Source organism: Myiozetetes cayanensis, unplaced genomic scaffold (genome assembly GCF_022539395.1).
Source record: "Myiozetetes cayanensis isolate MyiCay16 unplaced genomic scaffold, myiCay2020 scf9, whole genome shotgun sequence".
Lineage (NCBI taxonomy): Eukaryota > Metazoa > Chordata > Aves > Passeriformes > Tyrannidae > Myiozetetes > Myiozetetes cayanensis.
In genome coordinates this window covers 21256853-21280491 of record NW_026088185.1, presented here as the reverse complement: position 1 = coordinate 21280491, position 23639 = coordinate 21256853, and the positions used below count along the sequence as shown (strand labels likewise).

At 35.4% G+C, this 23639-nt stretch overlaps 1 protein-coding gene across 6 annotated transcripts in view; it reads right to left on the bottom strand.

The window, feature by feature from the left end:
- The window catches only part of KCNH7 (potassium voltage-gated channel subfamily H member 7), a 223531-nt gene that overhangs the window by 8942 nt on the left and 190950 nt on the right, over positions 1 to 23639 (bottom strand). For 3 of the 6 annotated variants that reach the window (XM_050339735.1, XM_050339737.1, XM_050339740.1), the window contains 4 exons: positions 19401 to 19653; positions 16263 to 16468; positions 13568 to 13667; positions 2636 to 2899 (listed from right to left, as the gene is read on the bottom strand). In XM_050339735.1, coding sequence (XP_050195692.1) covers positions 2636 to 2899; positions 13568 to 13667; positions 16263 to 16468; positions 19401 to 19653 — 823 coding nt within the window. Of the gene's footprint in view, positions 1 to 2635; positions 2900 to 13567; positions 13668 to 16262; positions 16469 to 19400; positions 19656 to 23639 lie in introns of all 6 variants that reach the window. The other 3 variants (XM_050339736.1, XM_050339739.1, XM_050339738.1) reach the window with 1 other exon arrangement.

Below are 23639 nucleotides of genomic sequence, written 5' to 3'. Positions count from 1 at the left end.
TTTTTTTTTTTTTTTAATCAAAGAGAGGTGGTTGTTGCATTATCTGATCTTTGGTTAGCAGGTGGTAGCAGGTTTCCTGGAGCTGTAGCGAATGTTTGAATTTCATATGACATGACCTATAACTGATTTTATGTGCCAGGCAGAAGGAAGAGGAAAAAGATTTCATCTTGGCTACACAGAAACCTGTTCAGCTTCTCAGCCACTTAAGCCAACAGAAGGAAAGAGATAAAGGGTGTCACAGAAGCATGTAATTTGGTTTTAGGAGGTACAAATGGCACAATTTTCAGTGTCCAAGGAAGGGTTGGAAAGCTCTCAGCAAACTGAAGAAAGAAGACTATGACAAATTCAGGGGTAAAATTTCAGTGGGTTTAGGTGCAATGGGTGTGGTAAATCTGGTGGACTTATAAGCAGTGAATTTCAGGAGCATTTTGCTGTTTATAATTTCCTATAAAAATCAAGATGTTGATTATTTTTCAACATGAATCATTCAATAAAATTGCAGATTTTCAATGCTATGGTTATCCCAGGCAAATCACAGCTATTTTTTGTCCCAGAATATGTATTTGGAGACTATTCTAATATACATTCAATTTATGAAAAAGCAAATGAATATGGTACTGAAATTACAAAATAAGATTACACACTATAAGCCAGGTAATACACTATAAAATATGGTTATTGTACTGATCTAAGTGTCTTTTCAGGTACTTCCAGATACATAAGTAACTCCAGAAAAGCCTGGCAGCAGTTGCAACTTTGTAATCAACTATGGACTTCTAGGGGTTGAAGAATCTTAGACTGAGAACTAAATCAATAAAGGTATAACTACGTCCACTTGAACAATTCAAGAATCAATCTTACAGCCCAAATAATGACCAAGTGAAAATAACATTTTTCCTTAACATATAGCTAACTGCTACAGAAAAATTATTAGGCCTTCAAAAAAGAGCCATATGTTTTAAAGTTAAAAGTTGCATTTTAGGATTATGAGAGAGATGTTTATACTGTTTCTGCCCACATTATACAATACATTATTAATAGTCTTTCCATTCATTGAATTAATGACCAAAGCTTAAAACAAAACAAAAGGTAATTAAATATGTATCAGTCACAGTGGTAATGAATTGGAGTAGCTTTATACAAGTGACTTTGTATCCAAGATTTATAAGGTACCATAATATATGAGGACACATACAAGCAGACTCTATTTCACTATTTCATTATGTTTGTAACTACTCTTCTGGTAAGTTATAATCAATCTCTAATTAATAGCAGGAATAAGAATTTAGTTTAAAACTTATATCAGTCAAAGCTAATCATATAGATCTTGAAGTTTCTATGAAAGCTTCAAGAAAGCTCATTACCCTTCATACACATTACTAGAAGTGCTAAATTACAAAGTGGAAAAAAGAATATGGTCTTATTCAAAACACATAACCTTTAGATATGCTAAATTTAGCTCAAATAAAATCTGCAATAGGTTGCCTTGGAAAATGTTGCTATAGCTGCAAGGACACATTTCTGGCTATTGGCAGAGGAAAGGTAAGCTTTCCAGTTGCAATATGTATGCAACAAGTTTATGTGGTGCAGATTTATAGAATCTTAACTTGAGGAGACCAGACTTCACATATTCATACCCTTGAGATGTAAAAATCATTGTTTGGTCTGATTAGTCATTAGGTTTATTTAAAATGATAGCCCAAAAGTCTAAAGTTTATTGAATGGTGGTTAAATGGGTAAATTGTCTCAATGAAAACTGCTGGAGAAAACAGCATTAAACAATAAATATGTAATTCTTCCCTTCAGACTGAAAAAATTACAAATGAACTTGCAGCATTATTTAAATTGTATATTAATCCAGAGATTTTCATTAATTTCCTTCCACATTGCTGAGAAAATTAATATTTTAGTATATTAGATGTAATTTTAATTATGTGATTTAACTCCATATAAAAGTGTCTGAGATTGCTTAATAGTTTCTGATAATTTGTCATATACAAATCTTTATTCTTGTGTGTTACTTATGGAAGCCACGATTTGTTCTGTGTGATGTAATGGCACTCTAACCATCATATGCAGCAAAATAGGATAGCATTCTTTCAAGCTTTTATGCTTTTTTTTCCACTTAATTTTTGTTTTGTCTTGTCAATGCAGCAAGTGAAACTAGTTACCTGAAAACGTTTTTTTGGTGCATGTGCAACAATCACTAGGTTTATCTTGTTCTTTAGAATTTTTTACTGTCATCCAATCTTGGCACAATTAAACACCCTTTGAGAGATTCTTTACTGCTTTGTATGCGATTTTCATCTGTGGGCACTCAGTGAAGACCAGTACCAGTGGACAATTTTAAAGAGTTTGTTTAAATTACTTTCCTAAGGTAATTCAGTTACAAGATGATTTATTAAAAAAAATTGAATGACATTTTGAGGGTTCTGTAATACAGTCCCACAGTCCCTACATTAATGCTCTTGAGAAATAATAATTTTGGATCTAAAATATTTTTCTTAAGCTTTTAGGAAACACAAAAGTAAATATTATGTAAAGATTCATTAGAACAATTCAGAAAATTATTTTGGTAACTCAGAATAAAAGAGATGTTTTCTCAAACTTTACAGAAGAGCAACAGATGGATTACCTTTGCAAGAATTGCTTCTTTTGTCAATAAGAATTTCTTCTGTGTCATTATCCATTTCTTCAAAGTCCATTTCTGTGGTTTTCTCTGTTACAGATGGGTAGTCAGCTATCCCAGAGAACAGGGGCTTTTGCTCATCTTCAATGGAGGACACAAAAGATGATGACCCACTTTTTTTCTCCTCAAAATGTTTCTTAATAGATTGATAGTATCTGCTGGTGTCTCCTGAGGGTTCAGGATCACTCTGATCATTCTCTTTGAAATAATCTGTGAAACAGAAACAAGTGTGTACAGTAATAAGCAATTAATGAAATTGTACTCTAGTTTATTGACATCTGAGGATGGACGTGATTATTATATCGGATGGGAAGTACATTGTCTATTAGAATAAATTACTTTAAAGCCTTTTTTGATTATTCTGTAAGAGGAGATTTAAATTTCCTTTGAAGTCTAGAAGACATTTACGTGTAATTAGTAAGGATTCATAGTCTGTAAACCTTAATTCATTTTGCAAAAAGTTGCTTATATCAAAACAACAAAGGTTTTATCCAACAGAGTTCTCCTGTGTACTCTTGTGCCTTATATTCCAAAGTTTACAAAAAAATCAAATATTCCCTTTTTCCAGTTTCTCTCATTGTCAGGCATTTTTCACAGTCTTGACAGGCTAACAGTCATGTATGTAAGACTTGATATCAGAAATACCCATTTAAGTTATTCTCACAGGAGAGGGTTTTTGCTGATTATTCTTTTCCCAGAAGGGAATGCATTAATGTATTAATCTGCCACTCATCCCCAAAATTTCTGGGCCCACCCAAATGGAGAACATATTTCTCCACTGTTATTACAGGAGTGATAGGGTAGAGAGAAACCCTGTTGGTACAAAAAGAAGGGAGTTCCTTGTCTGACTGTGGGATTGCCTCAAAACAGCTTTCCAAAGCAGCCCAAATTCCTTAACCTTTAGAATTAGTTGAAATTCTCTGAACATCTGATCTTTTGAATAAGAAAAGTACAAACCATTCTGTAATATATATGGTAGCAGAGTACCAGTCAAGTTGAGAATGAATCTTTTATTGAGTCACAATCAAGGCCTGTAGCGAGCAATAGCAGATTCAGTTCTCTGAAGAAGTGGCAAGTAAGCCTAGATTTAAAACAGATACCTCCAAAAACACATTGTAAAGGTTAAATAGGATTTAAACCCAAGAACAATCATTTATGAATATGGAGAAATCTTGATCTCTTTTCAGCATAAACTGGAAGCTAATTTCCAATTCAGTATTTGGTTTTACCTATTTTTAACTGAAATGTCAAGATAATTTCAGTTTTGCTATTTATTTAAAACACATTTTCACAGGGTAGTCTCAACAACATATAAATACTGTAACTAGTTTGCATTAACTTCCTGGGGAGACAGCATGATTTCCCATCTGCTTTGTGCTAATTACTAATCAACATAGCTCTGGATAGTCTGTAGTCTTTACAGCCTACGGCAGTGGCTAATACAACATTTAGTATATTCCCTGGGTTTCTTCTCTGTTTTCTGGTCACTGCAAGGAAATGAAACTGTGGCCTCATCTCTTTGTCTGCAAATAAAAAGAGAGCAGTATTTCTAAAGAGCATCCTGCAAGGGTCCAGACATTTGTGAGCAGTGAGGGCAGGTAATGGTGAACAAAATAAACCCAATAACAAAGCAGGCCTCCTTTACCCTCTAGAATCTCCAAGGGTGATTAACACAACCCTGGCCTTTATTTGGCTTCTGTTAAGCAGGAGTACTGACTGTAAGTGATACTGATGATACTGTCCTACTGCAAAGGTGTCAAAACAAATGCAAATGGACCAGCACTGGGGGCTCTTGTGGGATGCTCAGACTGGAGAGTCAAATGCTATGTTCTCTGCAATTCCATCAGCAAAACAGTACAAAAGCAAAAGAAATCTTCATAAGAAAATTCTATTGTAGATGTCTTCCATGGATTTTCTTGTGGGAATATATGCTGAAACACATACAGTCACGCTACAGTAAATTGTCTTAATTACTTAGTGTTTGAGTGACTTCAACCTGTGAAAAAGACCTTCTAATGAAAGCTTGAAATTGCCAATTTTTAGGGTAATTCTTTATGTTCATAGGATTTTGTGCAGTAACGGCAGCTGTAATGAGCACTCTGTGGAATACAAATCAATCAGTAGCCTCATTTTAAGAAGAGGTCATTGAGACTCTAGTGAAAAAAAGTGTATAGCAGCTGAATTATAGTAGACTGTCTTATCTGTCAGATTCATAAAATACTAAAATATCTAGGAACATGAAGCCAGGTTCTGCTAATAGCTACACTGCTGTAAAAGCAGGGTTATTGAGTTGATATCCCTGCATTTAGTCTCCACTTGTATCAGAACAACAGAATATTTTATTTTCCAAATGTTGTCCAAGTACAATGAACTCACTGGCATGAGAAGGAAAGCAGAAATATTTTGAATTTAGGGTCCTGCCTATTGAAATCAGGGAAGATTTGTTCATCAGCTGATCTATTTCAAAATAGACATCTTTGGCTTTACTGCCATTGCTTTATATTCTAGCCATCTGGTTACGCTCAGAGAGTCAAAAGTTGTTTTCTTTTCAAAAGACTCATATTTAATGCTAAAGATTCTTCTGTCTGGAGGATAATCTTGTGATACTCTGCACCTAGAGTATGAATTAAAATAGAAACTGCTCTTTTTAATTAACTCTTCAGGACCTGATGATGATGTAAACACCTTAGCAGTGCCTCTGTACCTCAGTGGAAAATAAATTACAAATAATATCTAGGTAGTGCTTTATTCAAAATATGAATTTATCCAGTTTCTCCTTCCTTTTGTAATGAAGCCCAGTAATTGGCTTGGAATGAATTTTCCAGAAGAGAAGTTTTCTATCTGTGTATGTATGGTTAAGTTCACTTTCTGTCATACAGACTCCAGGTTTCAAAAGGTTTCTTTTTTCCCTTTCTATTCTGCTTCCAAATGTAATCATTAAACTCCGCCTCCCCTCCCCACCCCCGAATTCTAGTGCTTCCTCTTTCCTTTTGCAGTAAGACAAGTTTCACTCTCTGATTCTGATTGCTAGAAACTATGTTTTACTGAAGATGATTATTTTGTAACTTCCTGCTTTACCAAATATGTACAAACATAATTTACATTCTTTATGGGACTTGTTTTGGCCTGTTATGTGTTTTGGATGCCTGGCAAGTTTATAGGCAATGTCCTCTGACATTTGCTGTCTGGAAATTCCAAAATCTTCAAAGTAATTATCAGAAGGTTTGTGTAGTGCTTTTCGTACATGCACTGGCAAAGGAAGGGAAGAAATGGGGTTGTCACAAGTCTGGATCATATAGATATGACATTGACTCACAGAAATACTGGCATTAAAATCCAGCTTGGTGGGATGGTTACCAGAGATCAGGCAGAATTTTTTTGTGTGACAGGGTCTGTAGTATCAAAATTTTGCATTATTCAGACAGTGCCAGGCTGCATGATCTAAATACATTTTCTCTTAATGTATTAGTCTGCTGCAAACAATATTGGTGAAAGTGCCAGTAATTTATTACATGTGGAGAAGCGTGGTTTAATACTGCTGTAATTTCATTAACTGGAATTTATCATACTTAATCAGGCCAGCTATGTAGCCTAGTGTTTCAGAAGGTGGTAGATTTTTACTCCTTTTCAGCCATCCAATAAAAAGTCCTGTAATATGCTGAGACAAATTCAATTTTGTGCAGGAAATGAGGTGAATGACTTCCTTACTCCCACAGAAAGCAATTTATATTCCAAACCATAAAGCAGACAATTCTTATCATTAACATGATCTGCATAACTATTAATCTGTTCAGTAGAAATGACATCTTCCCTTTCCTTTGAAAAACCCTACTGTATTATTTTACACTACACCAAGTGCATTCTTTGGTAAGGAGAAATGCCCACTGTGACTTGGATGGAAGGATGGCTAAAGGCTCAAAATGTCTGGAGATCTTCAAATGCCCAGCAAGTGTTTCGATTCAACTGTTGCAAGCTCTTCTTGTGTGATGTTCACAAATATTCCTGTGATGGTCAATCTGTCTTTCTATGCATGAACAAAGTATCTGCTAGTCATCATGACGATTTGATATGTGTTCTTTAATTTAAAAATGTCCATTACCTTGTCAGAGAGCAGAAAAATGCCTGTGTGCCCACCCACGCACCACAGGCAGCAAATATTTTAAAGGAAAAGTCAGTGATCAAGTAGTTCAGATAGTATGGTAAATACAATACCACAAGCAGGGTTGAAAAAGTGCAAAATTTCAAAGATCAAAAGCTCAAAAGCTTCTGATGCATAATTTGAACACTGGTGATCAAACCATGCCTATGTTTTTCATCATATAGATGAGGAGCAGCATAAAATCAGTCAGGGAAAATGCTAATACTAGTTCCTGAAATCACTGCTTTTCACTTAATGATGTAAGAATATTATAATATTTATCTAATATCAAAATAGTACCAGTACTGTGGAGCAGGACCAGTATATGAGGGGTAATTCCAGAGAAATCTATCTATTCAAGTTGTATGCAGACTAAACTACACAGAATGCCAGTCAGGGAGTTTAGGATCATTAAACTGCTAATTAAAATCCTCCCTTTTTTTTTTTTCTCCTTGCTGTTTGCTTCATACTAGTTGAATGTGACTGGTATAGAGTACATTTGTAAATACAGCTGAGTGCCTACTGATAAGCCTTCATAGGCTAATAGAAGACTATGAAAAAGGAGGAAGCTGACTGCCTGTAAACATGAAAATAAAAAGCAACTGTGTCTGGTCATTAAGTGTTAAGATAAGTGTTGCTATTTTAAGGCAACATGGTGAACCTTTTTTGCCATATTGTTCCTTTCTGTAAGAATAGAAGAAAAACATTAAACTAATTTGTATTCCTTTGAAATAGATTATTAAAACAATGAAATTGTTTTATGACATATATATATATATATATATGAAATAAAAAACTGCAAACAATCTTATGGTAAACAGTATGAGGAACTTCAGTGGATTTGTTTTCCAGTGTGAGAAGGACATGATCCCCACAATCTTTACAAATGCATGATGAGGAATAGATAAAACTCAGGACTTCCTTTTGTATGCAACATTTGAAATGAGAGCTACTCCACCTTTGCTACCAGAAAATTTGTCTGAAAACTGATTTTGGTCTTGTCTGTAGAGACATTTAACTCTTCTCAAACATCAGAAAGCACTACAACTTACCCTGAAGGTGTGTCACGGGAGGTTTAGGTTGGATAATTTAAAAAGCTTTTTCACCCAGAGGGTGGTTGGGCACTGGAACAGGCTCCCCAGGGAGTATGATAGGATTAAAGAAGCATTTGGACAACATTCTCAGGCAACATGGTGTGACTCTTGGAGGTAGTCCTGTGCAGGGCTAAGAGTTGAACTCTGATCTTTGTGGGTCCCCCTTCCAACTTGGCATATTCTGTGATTCTGTGAATCTGTAATTTGTCTGCAGTTCCACCAAACACATGAATTTGTATATCTAGAAGTCCTGCTTTAGCACCTTCATTTAGATGTCTGTAGACCTGTCAGACCTCAAAATCTGAAACAATGCCAGAGACTTACAACAGTTCCTCAAACCAGAGCTGTTGAAATTCTTATATTCTTCAACACATATTTGTTTTCCTCCTTCTTCCTCACTTCTACTCATTATGCTTCCCTTCAAATTTCCCACCTATCTTTAGGACCCCCTACTTACAAATGTACTGTCAGATACATGTGTGGTGTTTGACTAACACCAAGGAAAAATATTGTCTGTCTAGAAACTATGAAGGAAGATCTCTATTTCTAAGAAAAGTAGTTACTGGAAGTATTTTAAGAAGGCTAAAATATTTTCTTCTCTCAGTAGCAAAAAGGTTTAGAGTTCCTTTTCTATAATTGTTTTTAATGATAGAAGCTTCATTGAATTCCAGTTTCATTCATAATTTGGGAGGTTGAAAGTCTGCATATATATATCTGTATATATATACTGCAAACATAGATAGATACAGATAAAAACTAATGAAATTCCATGTTATAGCAAGTTCTGACAATTTTGGTGAAAGGTTACAGTAGATTAGATAGTGATGGAGGAAATGAACTGTACCAGAGAGAGCTGTTTGAATTACTGTTCTGTACCAGTGCTGCTTGTGAGAATTTGGTAAGTTAATGTGTCCTTTGCTGTGCTTCCTCTCTGAGCTATGAAAGTTTGGGTGATTCTGGAAATAGGGAACAACAGAAGACACTGAAACCTTCCCCAATCATCATGGACTAAAGTCTGGGTAACTTTTCCATAAGGATCCATGTTTCTGTTTTTAAATGGACTTAGGAAAGAGCTAGTTTTGAATAACTGAATTTGAGATGCATTTTAAAAGCCAAGAATTTCAAAGTTGGAGTGAGTATGAAATAATTAATTTATTTTTTTGTGCAATTTTCAGTACAGTGAGATGCTAGGGACGGAGGGACAGCCTTCTCTCTGCATTTTCTTTGCTCTGTCTGGTTTTGTATCAACTTTAATGCTAATCAGATAGTGATGGAAGGACAATTCTTAATTTATACTTCAGGAAATACTGCTATACTTAAAAAAATCAGAAGTGAAAATTATAACCATTATAACCACACTCTTCAGAATGAAAGGTCAAAGCAGTTCTCCAATCAAGCTTAGATTACTATTTTTTTATAATGAATTTATCTTTCACTGTAGCACTATTATTACTATTTATTTTCTGAAGGATGGCTACAGCTATATGTGACTGGATACAACATTTTGACCAGATTTGGCCTTTGGAAACAGCCTCTCTGGAAGCAGCTCCTGGAAACAAGACTCTTCTATGGAAGCTCCCTGAGATGGCTCCTAGGCACTGTGGTAATAGCAATAACAACAACAGTAATAGAAGCAGATGGAGCACTGTGCTGATGGGCTCTCTGTTGACTACTTTCCTGTTAGAGGTTTCATGCTTAAGGTACGATTTTGGGGATGTGAGGTCTCGTTTCCAGCCATGTGCTGCCTGCCAACATCATAATTGTTTCCTGGCCATTTAAGGACCTGACACTATGGCTGAATATTAGAAACTCTTTTCTAATTAAGCCCAAGCCAACTGCATCAGCAAAGTGCTAACAGTTTAACACAGTTAAGTAACAGCTTCAATTTTTCTCCAGATTCTTACCCTACTTTCTTTCTGGGGACACGGCACAGTGCTTGGCTGAGTCATCTGTTTATAAAGTAACCATTTAGATAAGTAAGTTGATGAAGGGGACAAGAATAGGAAAGAACAGGGGCAGGGGGTGTTTCCCCATTCTCTTAGAATCACTACACTTCATGGTTTTAGGTAGGAGAACCAGTTCCTGAAAGGTTTCCTTGTCTTCTATATCCAGAGCCAATGCCCTCTGGATACCTTGTTGTAATAAAGCTGTGTTAATATGGTTTGGCTTCTTAGCCTGAGTAATAGCTACAACCAATGCACACTTAAGGTAGTTATACTAATCAGGATTCATTTAGAAGTTTATTAGAACTCTGGCTTCTGTTCTTACTTTGAGAACAGATCAGTAGACACTTTTTGAAAAGTCTGGTCAGGAAACATAACTCTTCAAAATAAAATTGAGCACTATATGAGTTTACTTATGTTACAACATTCTAAAAATGAAACACTGCAAGATGTATTTTATATAACGATTGTTACAGCCTGTGTCAGCAGGGTAAGTGCAACATCCAGTTTAATAAGATTTTGTGAGAACTTTTTGTAGTCTTTTAAAATCACATCTATGGAACTAAAATTTCCTTGTTATGAGTTTTCTGGGCCAGCTGACACTGGAACTGTCCCAAGAAGATTAAGATTTTAGAGCCAACTTTTAACAAAAAGTTAAAAAGCAGAAGTGATAGTGGTTGAACTCTGCAGAAGTCTTTTCAAAGCCTCAAGTTTTCAGGCTTTCAGTGAGCCTGTTTACACTGTGTTTTTCACCTGTATATTGGATTTCATATTCATGTAAACAACTCTAGTAATGTCCCATTCAGCATAGAATAATAGATCTGCACTCAGAACTAGAAGAGCAACAGAAACTTCTTGCCTGAATGTATTTCCTTTGAAATTAGCAAATTCCTGCAGAACTGCCAGAGAAAAATGAGAAATGGGCAAGAAAGGGTTGTATTCTGCACTGCTGAAAATGACAACTGGATATAGATGGAGCAGCTTGTTGTCCCTCAGTTTTCAGCAAGAGACTAACTTGTCAGCCCAGCTGAGAGCTTTGTTTGGAACTGCCAGGCAGGAATGCTGCTAATTTTAAGCAGTCAGAGTGTCTTGGCTGACTGTCAAGCATCTATGGCAACTGGCTACATCTGCACCTGCACCTGTGCAAGAAGTATCATCCCCTATTCTGAAAGACCCGCAGTGAATGTCTTTTGGGTGAAAGCAAGTACAAACCACTATCTAGTGTGTACATTAATATTTGCAGGGGACCTCCTGTGGTATTGTAACCCATTCTGGAAGCCGGAGAACAAGTTGGTCTCTTGAATAGTCTTGTACCCTTTAAAATCACATTATGACAGAGCCCTTACTAGTCTTAGCAGCTAAGTTCAATTTTCGCTGACACAGATAAGAAATGGTGGAAATATGTATATGTTGAGTGAGAAGGTCTTTTGTGGAATTAGAAAAATAGCAGTACTAACTGCAGATGCATAACAGAGAGAGCTGTGTTGATTTTGGTTTAACCCCTGAAAAACTCAGGCAGGAAGTTACCATGGCAACAAGGTCTAAATCAGGCTAGCATGAACTAAAGGCTGAGATAACACAATCCCATTTTTAGCGCTCCAAAATGGAGAAAAACCCTGATGATCACACTAAAGATGGAAACCATACAATTTCAAGCTGCATAATATGCTAGCAGGTCAACAGATGAAAGTAAAGAATGCCAGCAAGAAGTCCATTTCATGAGCACCCCAAATAAATACAAAATATTATATCAGAATATAAAAGTGAGAATTCTGGGTGTGTCTATCCTGTTCAAACTGTTCCAACTGAAAACAGTATGATTGTTAAAAGTAGTGATATAACACATATTTTTTTATCTTTTGGCATACTGTGGCCAGAAATGTATTTACCAGCTGTTTGTTCAGGAACTCTGTCTTTTCTACTCCAGTTCTTCTGAAAAACTCTGCAGGATCATCCTCAAATATTTATCAAAATATGATGCCACTCCCTCCTACATTTAAAGGGTTGACATCAATAGAATATTGATTTACAAACCAGTATTACCTCTAGTACTCTACAGCCTCATAGAGGATGTAGGATGGGCCACAGAAAAGGACCCTGAAGATCTGTGACTGTGAGGTGTCTGCTGCAGCTATGGGAACATGTAGGGACTCTGAGCAGAGACCAGAGAGGGGCAGTAAGCCACTGGGCCAAAAGAATAAGCAGTTCTTGGCAAAGGACTCATACAATATCATCCTTTCCTCAGATGGACTTTGTATGTACCTCACTTCTACCTAACTTAGACATTACCAGGTGGTATAAAATCATTGCCAGGACTAAGGAGCTTGTGTCAGTCTTGTCTCTTCTTCCCCAGTGGTGGAAGTATTTTTTTCAGAGACAAAACAGTGGGAAATTATGTTCTTTCAAAAGTAATGCAAATAAATGTTTCAAAGAAGATGTTCAGTGTAGTCGACTGGGCAAGAATGATACAAGCCTAGGGGTCTTGGAACCACATTGACACCTGAGTAGCCTATTTGTAATTCTGCAGCACGCACAACATGAAAGATCACTTCCATCTTGTCTAGGTGGCAGCATATGTTTTCTCATAAGAAATGTGAAGGTTAGTCAGGCAAAGCACCTCTGTCAACAGATTCTTTGTGAGGAGCAGATTGAATATTTCATGGGGACATTTTCCTGACAGATTTGTTGTCAGTCTTGGCTTCCTGCCCTAAAGACGCTTCTCTGATCAAACAGCAATGTCATTGTTCTGAATAGCCATACTCTGGATTAGAGCCTTTCTTCATCAAGCATTATACCTACTATGTATGTTTAAAGTGCTCCCATTTATTATCAGCTACTCTGCCACTCTATAAATTGGTATTATGCTGCATTTAGGATTGAAGTTTGTGGAGTGTAAAAGACAAGCATACCAGAAACAGTAATTTGTCAAACAAACCATTCAACCATAAATGTGTGATGATAATAAAGGAATTGTGTTTTCCTAAATAAACATGAAAATCCTATGAGTATCAGTTTAGCTGTCTTTATGACTGTTGCTGTTTGACCATAGCAACTCTCTACTGTTCCTGGTATTTAGCAGTACTGAATATTATGAAATAGTTTAATATTTCACTGATTTTTCCTTCATTAGTCCCAAAAGCCACTAAGGTGAATGTAAGCACATAAAACGTTACCTCAACTTTTGCCAGGACAACCTTTTACACATTACCATATGAATAAAAATTGGACTATGGTGAATCTACTGTGTCCCAAAATATTTTAAAATTTAAAATTTAAAATTTTAAAATATTTTAATTCCAGGGAGGAAACCCTACCTAGCATCAAGTTCAACAAAGCACTTTTCTAAGGAAATGAAATAATCCAATAAACTAGGTTCTCCAAAGAGTTTAAAACATGGCGCCTCAGAAAATAAATATTGTTTGAGATAATATACATGTATATATATGTATATTTCAAAGGCACTAAGGTAACTTAACCTTTGAACAGCTCTGCACAGATAGATGTGAAGTCATGGAAGGGTGAAATATCCATCTATTTGAGCGTATAGAGGATAAAGCACTGAGTATTTTTACTGCCTAGTTGGATTCTCAAGGGCTGCTGCAGTAACATCCAACATGGGACCCTAATGTACCCAGCATTACCAAGTGAAATACCAATGAATAATGAAGCAGTTCTGTCTAACGTAAGAAATGAAGTTAATTACCTTTCTCTATTTCACTTTGGAAGGACAATTTCCGTCTTCGTAGTTTGCAGTTATCTCCATCTGTATCATTAGTAGTTTGTGATCTTATTACGAGGTCAGACTTGTTTAATGAAATATGAAACAAAATGACAGATTAGTCCCATCTAAAAAGGGCAGGTTTGTAATAGGTGATTGGCTATTAATCATGTTCAAGCTTTAAGAAAGGCAGTATTACAGTCAGTTTGCATCAACCTCTCCATCCCCAGCTAATGGTATTGCCCAAGGCTAACATTAAAAACTTTATGCAAATTGACCCAAACCAAAAATGTCACCATCTCATGGTGAAATAAAATTAACCTGATAATAAATTTACATGGAAGTACATATGTTCACGTGTTATCATCTTCCATGAACTTGCACAGACGTGGTTTAATTAATCTTAGAGAAATTAATGGCAAAAAACCCCACCAAACCTCTAACAGAGAATATATACTATTGAAAGAAATAATGTGGTAGCTGATTGCAATTATATTTGTATTTAACTACATAGTAATGATTATAAAGTTTAAACTTTACAACAGTAAATATAAGGCTGACAAGCATGAGGCACTTTACGCCTCATTGCTTTATCATTGTAGATCCTTCCTTCCTCTTTAGCAGGGTTAGATCATTCAGATACTCATTGCCATACCAGAACCCAATCTTGCATTTTTGTATTCATCTTACAGGCTGTGCTTTCTTTCCATAATAAAACCAAGATGCATTTAAGTCTTTTTTTCCCCCTAGTTATTTAAAACTAAAAAATTTATAAATAAGCAAATATAACACCAGTTGAGCTCTTTGTGTACATACCTATGGCATAGGCTTCAACCTACTTCCCTTTCCTTTGCTACTGAGGTTTCCCATACCACTCAAGTAAGCAAATTGGCATGTGGGAGAAGGGCAGAGGGAAAGAAGTGGGAAGTGTTTACTTGTTGCTATTCCCTTAATGGTAAACCTGGTGAGGTTTACAATGGTGGCCCACTGGTAGAATAACTGCAGGAGGAAAAAGATGCTTTTACACAAATAGGAGGACAGGAGCAGAAACTGAGGCAGAAGCACCTATTATTCAGATAATAAATTTAGATCTGAGTGATGTTTTGAAGATGAGAATGTGCTCATTTTGTCTTTTGGGGGATGATTTTCTGGATTGCAATAGACAGTGGAAAGTAAGTGAAATTGCTAAAAACTGTGATTTTGTAAGCTCAGAAGCATGGGTGAGCCTTTCTTCCCTTTTTGTTTCTGTGAAGAATAGTGTTTTTTTTCTTAGTGGCTGGTACAGCAGTAAGAAATAACAACTGAAAAATTTCTAAGATACGTAAGCAGTGTGAATTTTCTTTGTATTTTACACCACAAAACAGAAGATGGATTTTTTTCAATTTACTCAGATATAAGGAAAAAATAATGATAAAACATTAATGACAATGTAATTGCAAGAAGTAATTACTCAGACTAAAACCATTAATGTGAATTTATCCTCTAAGAATTTTTCAAATATGAGGACATTTTCTTTTAACTTAAATTTATCACTAAACTATACATTTATTGTATTGTATTTCAGATGTAATTAATAATTATGACCTTTACAATACATAAAAAAGGATAACTTTGAAAATAAAGAATATAATTTGTCTTTTACATTCAGAATGATATTTTATTAAAAGGGTTCATCATGAAGAGAAGTGATATTTACTGTCAGAAGTTATATTTGTTTCAATTAGCAAAGATGTCCCTATCTTTTAAGGCCTAAACATTAGTGCTCTTTTCTCCTTGTTTCTCAGAAGGCCTTTGAGGCCAAAATCTCACTGAACCTCTGTTTTCCCTTAAAGTATAGTTGGAAACTATGAAATAACAGTATCTCAGAAATAATGAAATGGGAACTAGTCATTCTGTGGGCAGTGTAGTCCACGTCAGGTGGTACCTGCAACCTTGTAGGGAAGGCTTTAGCCTCAGTAGCACGAGCTCAGCAATTGCCTTTCCCCACTCCCTTTTTGGCCAAACGTCCACTTTCTTTCCCAAGTCAGACTCACCCTGCCAGTCTGAAATAAGGAAACACTGGTGATTTTTTGACTTTCCTGAAGATGCAATTTGGGCAAAAGGGAACATTTAGGACTGTCACTGTGGTAACAAATGAGACCAAGAAATCCTTGCAAATATGAAGACTGACTGAAATTTGAAAAGACCCTTGTAAGTTTTTAGTCTCCTAGGAGGTAGAGTGCACTCCAAGATAAGAGAATTAACAATTCATGTTTTAAAGGCAATTAAATATTTTTGATTCCTAGACACAGAATGAATCTGGCTAATCTGATTTATCCTTATTTTATGGATGTACAATTATATTTAGTGTCAAAAGTTCCCCTTGTGGTGACCTAGGCTGTAGTCATCTGAAAAAAGCCATATTTTCCATGGCTTTAACAAAATCCTTCTGGGTGAAGCTTTAATACTATTTAAATATAGAACCAAATCCTGTTAGATTAACATTATCCGAATAATTTCATCGACTTCTGTTGTTTTTAACTGACTTCAGCAGGTGAGTATATTTTTTTAATATAGGAGTTGGCCTCAGGATTTTAGCCTTTAATTTTTCTAACTTTGGTTTTTCAAATGCAATTTTCAAGTTTTGTTACTGATGGAAAGATTTGGCCCATTATTAAGAAAAATAATCACTTATATGTACCTTTGCAGTTTCATCTCTCAGATTAAAGGTCAGTTCTAGATTGGTGAGAAAGAGATCAGAAAATTCAGGGTACATATCCAAAACTTCTAGTAGATCTTCTCTCTGGATCTTATGTAAGTCACAGTAAGTTAAAGCTCTCACATCTGCATTTGACTTTCCTGGTTTTGCGTAAAGATGTACCATTTCTCCAAAAATGTCATTTTTCCCTGCAGAGAGAAAAGTAGATGGAGATTATTATTTTAAACATGAATAAACCATTACATTTAATGATGTATTTCTTTATGATAGTGGCATAGATTTTACATTAAGTGATACAATCCAATTACCATTGAACAAATATTTTTTTAAAGAAAAAGTAATATTATTAAATATTAAAAGTGAAAGTATCAAAATAAATGAAAATGCATATAACTGGATAAAGTGAAATCAAAATCTAGTTTCATCACAACTTCAATTTCATCAAAACAGCATGACTAGAGCAGTTTCCTTTGTTCTTTCTTTAAAAACATTATTTGGCAATTTAAATCATATTGTTATGATGACAAAGATGCAATTTCTGCTGTTCAGTCCAGTCCAGGACCTATCTAGCCTGTAATATCATTTTGTTAAGAATTACATGAAGGAACTGACCATACTTGAAATACATTTTAGTAGAAAATTACTTATTATTCAGAGGGAATGCAACACTTCTAAGATGCAGAAGTTGTTTTGAAGATGCTCTCTAAACATGGCTGCCTCTGTTTTGATACTACTACAATTCTTTCAGTCAGTGTTGCCACATTCACATAACCTGTTTGTTAAAATTGTCACCTCTATTTAACTGCTCATTTTTGCTGAACCTTTACCTGACCTTCATCAATGCAGAGCAGCTGCAGCCACAGACCAGTGAAAATATCCTCTAAAGTAAGGCTTTCAGGGCTGACCTGCAAAATGGGGTTTGGCAGGAAAGTAGGACAACACTTGTAGAAAAGAATAGTGGTCATAGCAAGGGCAAAACAGTAGACTGGTAAAGAAGAATACAGGAATGATTTTGCCTCTCTAACAATTATTTGTTAAATATTTGTGTGTTTTATGTTATGTTACTAAGAGTAGTTCTGATTTCTCCAATGTCTAAAAAAGAAAGCTGAAAACTGGGTGAGCGAGCAGCTAAAATAATGCAAAAAATAGTGTAAGGGTTGATTATACAGTAAGGATCTTAAAGAACATAGGAAGATTAAGAGATAACCTGATTATATTGCATATATTCTTTAGAGAAAGTGCTGATGATTTGAGAAAAGCTGTGGGAAAACCCCCAACATTTCTCAGAACTCTTTGATTTCTTTGATGAAATTGCAATACTTGTTAAGGGTGATAACTTCATCCATGTTACCTCTGTTGGACTCAAGTCTTTTCAGCCCCAGACGACAAAGTGTTTCATGTCCATTTCTGTGTGTACATTTTTCAGAAAAAGCAACTACCTAAAAATATTTGGCTAAGTATTGATTAACTTTGTTAGGTTTCTGTGTGATTTAATTGCAGAGTAATTTTCATTTGTATAATCTTCTGTTCTTTTTCTGCAGATTCTTCAAGATACCACAGACTTATTAACTGGAGCCAGCTCTCTTGCCTCATGGATCATGCAACAGATGTGGGCCATTAGAGTATTTACTTTTGGCTGCAGTTGTGCACACTGTTTTTCTATCTGACCTGCCATTCCCTGGGAGAGTTGAGCTCCAAACTGCAGTCCCTAGTGGGAGTAGCTGTAGGCTGGAAGTGGTATTGCCTTGCAAATACCTGGGTTTCTGCTTCAGTGTGAGAACACAAGGATCTGATGTGCTTAACATGAAAACTTGACCAGTCTGCATCTTTGGCCCAGGAAGAAATTGATTAATTCATAAACTCGTCAGTTTTCTTGATTGTGATTACACATTTTTTATGTAAGAGATGAGTTCATCATCTCTTCAAGGTTCATTCACCTTGATGAACCACACTGCTCATAATCAGGGACACTTAAGACAGGTAAGTAAAAACTTCACAGTATTATAGTTGCATGCTTCCTACTTTGCTTGTGCCTAAAGCAGACCCAGCTGATGAGATGGAACAGCATGAGATGACACATTATCTTGATGACACTATCTAAACCTAGGGAAGGATTGTTTTAGACATATCTTTGCTCTTCTGCTCACATATCCACCCTGTGGATGCTACAGAATAATCAGTTGCAAGTGGACTAATAGCAACATACTGCCACCAGTCCATATCTTGCTTCAGCTGCTTTTCTGACTGTAAGTTCCTACAGTGATTGATAAAGAGAAAGGAGAACATATGAATAATATTACATATGTTACATTACTAGTTTAGGCTTCTGTACAGCAAAATCCTTACTCATCTACTCAATTACTCTTTGCATTCTTATTATCAAATACAAAATTGGAGAAACAAATCTGTAGTCTTCTTTAGGTAGGGTTTTAGTTATTTTACTTTTAAAATTGCTGTACCTGATGAAGTCTTACTGGTTTCACGTGAGAGTTATCACCACTTGCAGGTGAACTCCCAGATGGACTAAGCATTACCCTGAGCCAACTTGATTAGGAAAGAAACCAAGTAATTCACTATGCTATGCAAAAAAGAACATGTTAACAATATAGCAGAATACACTGGTGTTACTACATCTAGATCAGATTAATTTGTTATTCTTTTCTTTTTCTATATGCCCAGTGGGCAGAAAAAGACATTTGTGAAAACCTTTAGAAGACATTTTCAATACCTAGAGTAGATTCTTCCAGTAAGCATATAAGGAGGTCTGTGTGTCTCAATACCCTCATCACTGTTCAAGCAAAAGGGTGTCCTTGACTTTGATTCTTGCCGCATGATCAGAACTGGAGTAAATGGATATCTGCTTCCTCTCAACTTGCAGCTTACCATTTACCTAGGGATAAATCTGACTAAAGATAAATCTTTAGATATCCAAAAATATGGGCTCTGTGATGCACATGAGTTATTACAGGAATGTAAAGTTTTCTCCTTAAATCATTTCTTTGCTTGATTTTAAATAACAGTGAGGAAAACATTCACAATTTTCCTTCCACAGGAATGGAATACTATGAATACTTCTTTCCAAATCTTTGACTCTAACATGCCTTGTAATAATCTACTTACCAAGAATGGCTACGACAATGTCACTCTTAAGGATTTCAATAGAGCCTCTTGACACAAAGTAAAGAGCAGTGAGAACATCTCCACAGTGCACTAAAGTGTCTCCAGGAGGTGCGTGTGTTGTCTTAAATTTCATAGCCAAAGCTCGAAGACAGCCTTTACTGGCCCCCCGGAAAGCTTTGCAATTCTGAAGCAAATTTTGGTTGAGGTGCAGACAAATGTCAGCTTGTAAGCATTCTGGAAACCCCTTCAGGACCTGGAAAGGCAAGCATAAGGATTTCATGCAAATGCTGTGAAAATTCCTTTAAATAATTTTTATGTTTTGTTCCTGGACAAAAAGAAAGAATTGACATCCAGATAGAGATGTGGCTCTAAGAGCTGTCAGAGCATTAAAATTCAACAAGTGCATACCATAATCTATATTGCAAAGTTTATACAATGTGTGTATTAATATAAATACTAATCTATATAGTGGTTACAAAATATGCTATTAAGCTTTGTTTCATTGCAAGAAACAGTATCAAGGTGTAAGAATGAACATACCACAGTACAATAACAAATAAAACAGCTAAAGGGAGAGTCTTGACTGAATTTCACCTATTTGGACTAACATCTCTATTTCTTTTTTATTAATTACAGAAGTACTATGTTTATTATAAGAGATGTTTTTTTCTGAAATAACTATGACATTTGTAAAATGAGAGCTATCTGAACATCAGATATTTTTCAAAAGGAGGACCATTTTATTAGGATTTTCTTGTTAAATATATTCTGCTTGTAGGACTTGGATTTTTATCAGAAAAAGCAACAAGAACCACTGAAACAAAGATGTGATGCAGATTTGCATGGGCAGATGATTAGTTCAGCAAACCACAGGGCTAGTTGCTGTGGTCCTTGCTCATGTCTTACTCAGAACAATGGGAGTTTGCCTGAAGTAGAACCACGGGACTCCTCTTGGCTACCATGGCAACATGTTAATTTTGTTTAGAAGGAAAGAAGTGAGCTATTTACAATGTGCTCATTATGTGTGAGCTTTTCTAAATTGTCTAGGATAATATTACATCTGATTCTTTTTGAATATATAAAGATATCTGCTACTGACTTCATGGGAGTACTGCCCACCTTGTGACTGCCTGCTGACACATTATCAGGCACTACTCTTCCTTTGTTATATCCTGTTTTCTGCTGTCAAAGATGTGAAGAGGACAGGACTGTTGCATATTTCTAAAGGCAAAACCTGTACTGATGCTATGTCTTATGAATATGTGAACAGGATGTGTCTTTTTGCTCTTAGAGCAGTCTATTAATTCATTCCTCTTTATCCTCTGCACTGTTTTTCTATAAACGTGTAAATATGTCTGCACAGAAAAAAAGATACATCCAAAATGCATTCACTTGCTGCTACATTAATTTCTACTTCAGCACAATAAAGGTCTGTGCACTCACTGTTTTGCACAAAGATATTCACAACTCACATCCCTTGCTAACAAAGAAGATGAACACATTTCTGATATGAGCCTTCTGTCCACACAAGCCAAGCTATGTTTTACAAATGAAATATTAGTACCTTGAACTGAGTTGAAATGTATCTATGATTATTAATGGAAACCAATGCTGTGAAATAACAAACAGAATGTTTTAATAGATATGTACAAAAATTTTATGAGCTTTAGGGCATTACCACATGAAATTTATACATCCTCAGAAAAAGCCAACATTCAAAAACAGTAAGGAAAAGAAAATATAATAAATGAAAAGCTTCTGTGGTGCCACTCTGTTTTCAGTATCTACCACACCACTAGAAAAAGCTTAGTATCCAATTACGCTTTTTATTTTAATGTTATTATATTGAAAGAAAAAGGCTGTAGATTGTATTTGCTGAATGATACTGAGAAACTGATAAACAAATACATCTGTCAAATGATACAGTTGAAGAAATATTGCCAGTGTTTATTTTGAAATTGTTCTCCAGTCATGTGGGTATAGAAGACCTTTTAAGAATTAATTAGTACGCTATGCATCTATCTGACAACAATTTAGAAGACCTCCATTTTTATAGAATGCAAATTAGGAAATGTATTTTGAATTCAGAAGTACTTACAAGAAAAGGTATTTGAATTGTTAGAAAGTCAGAAGCACAACTTAGAATAAATAGTATTATTTTTCATATCAGCTGTTTACCTAATTTCTCAAGGAATTGTATTTTACCATTAAGCAAAAACCATGCAGACCATGCGTGTTCGTTTATATTTCTGAAGATACTTTGGATATTCTTTTAAAGAAACAATTATTTTTGTAATTAATTTATACTTAACATGAAACTGTTCTAAAATCATTGCATATTAGTAATATTTATTTATACGCCAATAACACCTGAAAGACACCAGACTTCCGTTCAAGCATCTATGATTAAAAAGTCCCTGCCCCATGGAGCTTACACTCTAAAATAGTTTTATACATCAGAGAGAAAAGACATTTACTCTTTAATATCACAATTTTCAAATGTTTACAAGGAAGACCAAATAACGTTGATTTCCAATGGAGTTTTGGAGAGGATTCCATTTGTACAAGCTGAGAAATGCAAGAAAGAAGCTAATAAATTTGTTAAAACATTGTTATAAACTACGTTGTTAAAATGAGCTTACCATATCATGCACACTGTATGTAGTGAGGTGTTTAATCTAAGTCCAGTAGCTGACACTATCCAGATTTTGATGTTTCCAAACTAAGTTTTATGTTGTGTAGTACAGACAACACTTTGCCAACCTCCATGTACATTTCTTATTTTTAGATTTTCATTACTGAAACAATTGTATTGAAAATTATGTTATTATAAGATGAGAATCAACATCAATACAGTATGTGTACACATACTGCCCTCTCTAAATATTAGAAAGTCATCCATGCAGTCTTCAAAATCTTAAGATTAGCTCAAAAATAACACAACTCATTGCATTTTGCTTCTTTTCACTTGTGTGTTTTTGGAGTCTTTAAACACATTTAAGTTACACTCCAATGTGGCAAGAAAAATTCTTGAAATTATATGAATTCAAGATTAGGTAATGCAAAAAATAAAATTATTGAAAATTACAAAGCTGTAAATGCTTCTCAATAAAATTATCATAAATGAAAATTCCCAGACTAATAAATTGTTTGAATACACATTTGAGTGTCAATTGCTGCATTCTTTCCTAACATGTTTCTATAGTTACACTCAATATCTCTTCAGCTGTGATTCCACCAGGCCCTGGTGAGAAAAATCATGTATTCTCATGGTTAGAATCATGTTTGGCATCAGAACTCATGAGATCAAGAGATACACACAGTTATTTTTAAAAAGACATAAGACATAAAATCAGCTTTAACTGCCCCCCCTAAAAAAAAAAAAAAAAAAAGAGAATCACTTAGGATGCTATGACCATAGGCTCCAGTCGTCTCTCATTGATGGTTATGAAGTCCAAGTTCAGTTATCTCTTCCTGTCTGGAATAAAACTTATTTATTGTCAAATAATATTGATTTATCTCTGTGGCATGCTTAGAGAGGAGAAAAATGTCATTCAGAGAGATGTAAAACATTTTACATGGAACTGTGGTTTAGTTGGGATAGAAGGGACCCGATTCATACTGCCTTGAAGAACATGATCTTTTGCAATAGGAGAGGAAGTCCAGCTTCTTTAACTTCTCTTTTTCAAGATGACAACACTCACACATGTATCAGACACATTTGTGACAACAGAATTGGACACATCTTTGTGCCTTAACCTCAGACAATAACTGGGGCAATGGCAACCTTGGTGGTTTTTTTTGATAATTTATAAAATTCATGACAATTTTTAGATTTTCTGTCCTCAGTTCTCAAACAGGTATTGACATCTGTACCACAGAAACTATTTAGAAAGTATTCAAACTGAAGCAAACTAGGATATTAGCTACAATAATTGTCATTAAACATGGATATACCACATTGCATTACCAACAGAATCACAGAATCATTGAAAGAACTTCTGGTTGGAAAGGTCAACTGGTCCAATGTCCTGCTGAAGCAGGGCTAGCCAGAGCTGGTACCCCAAGGTGATGTCCACATGGCTTTTGAATACCTCCAAGGATGGAGACACCACAACCTCTCTGGGCAACTTGTATCAGTGCTCAGTCATCCTCACAGTAAAAATGTGTTTCCTGACGCTTGGACGAAACCTTCTGTTTCAGTGTGTGGTCATTTCCTCTGGTCCTGTCATGGGGCAC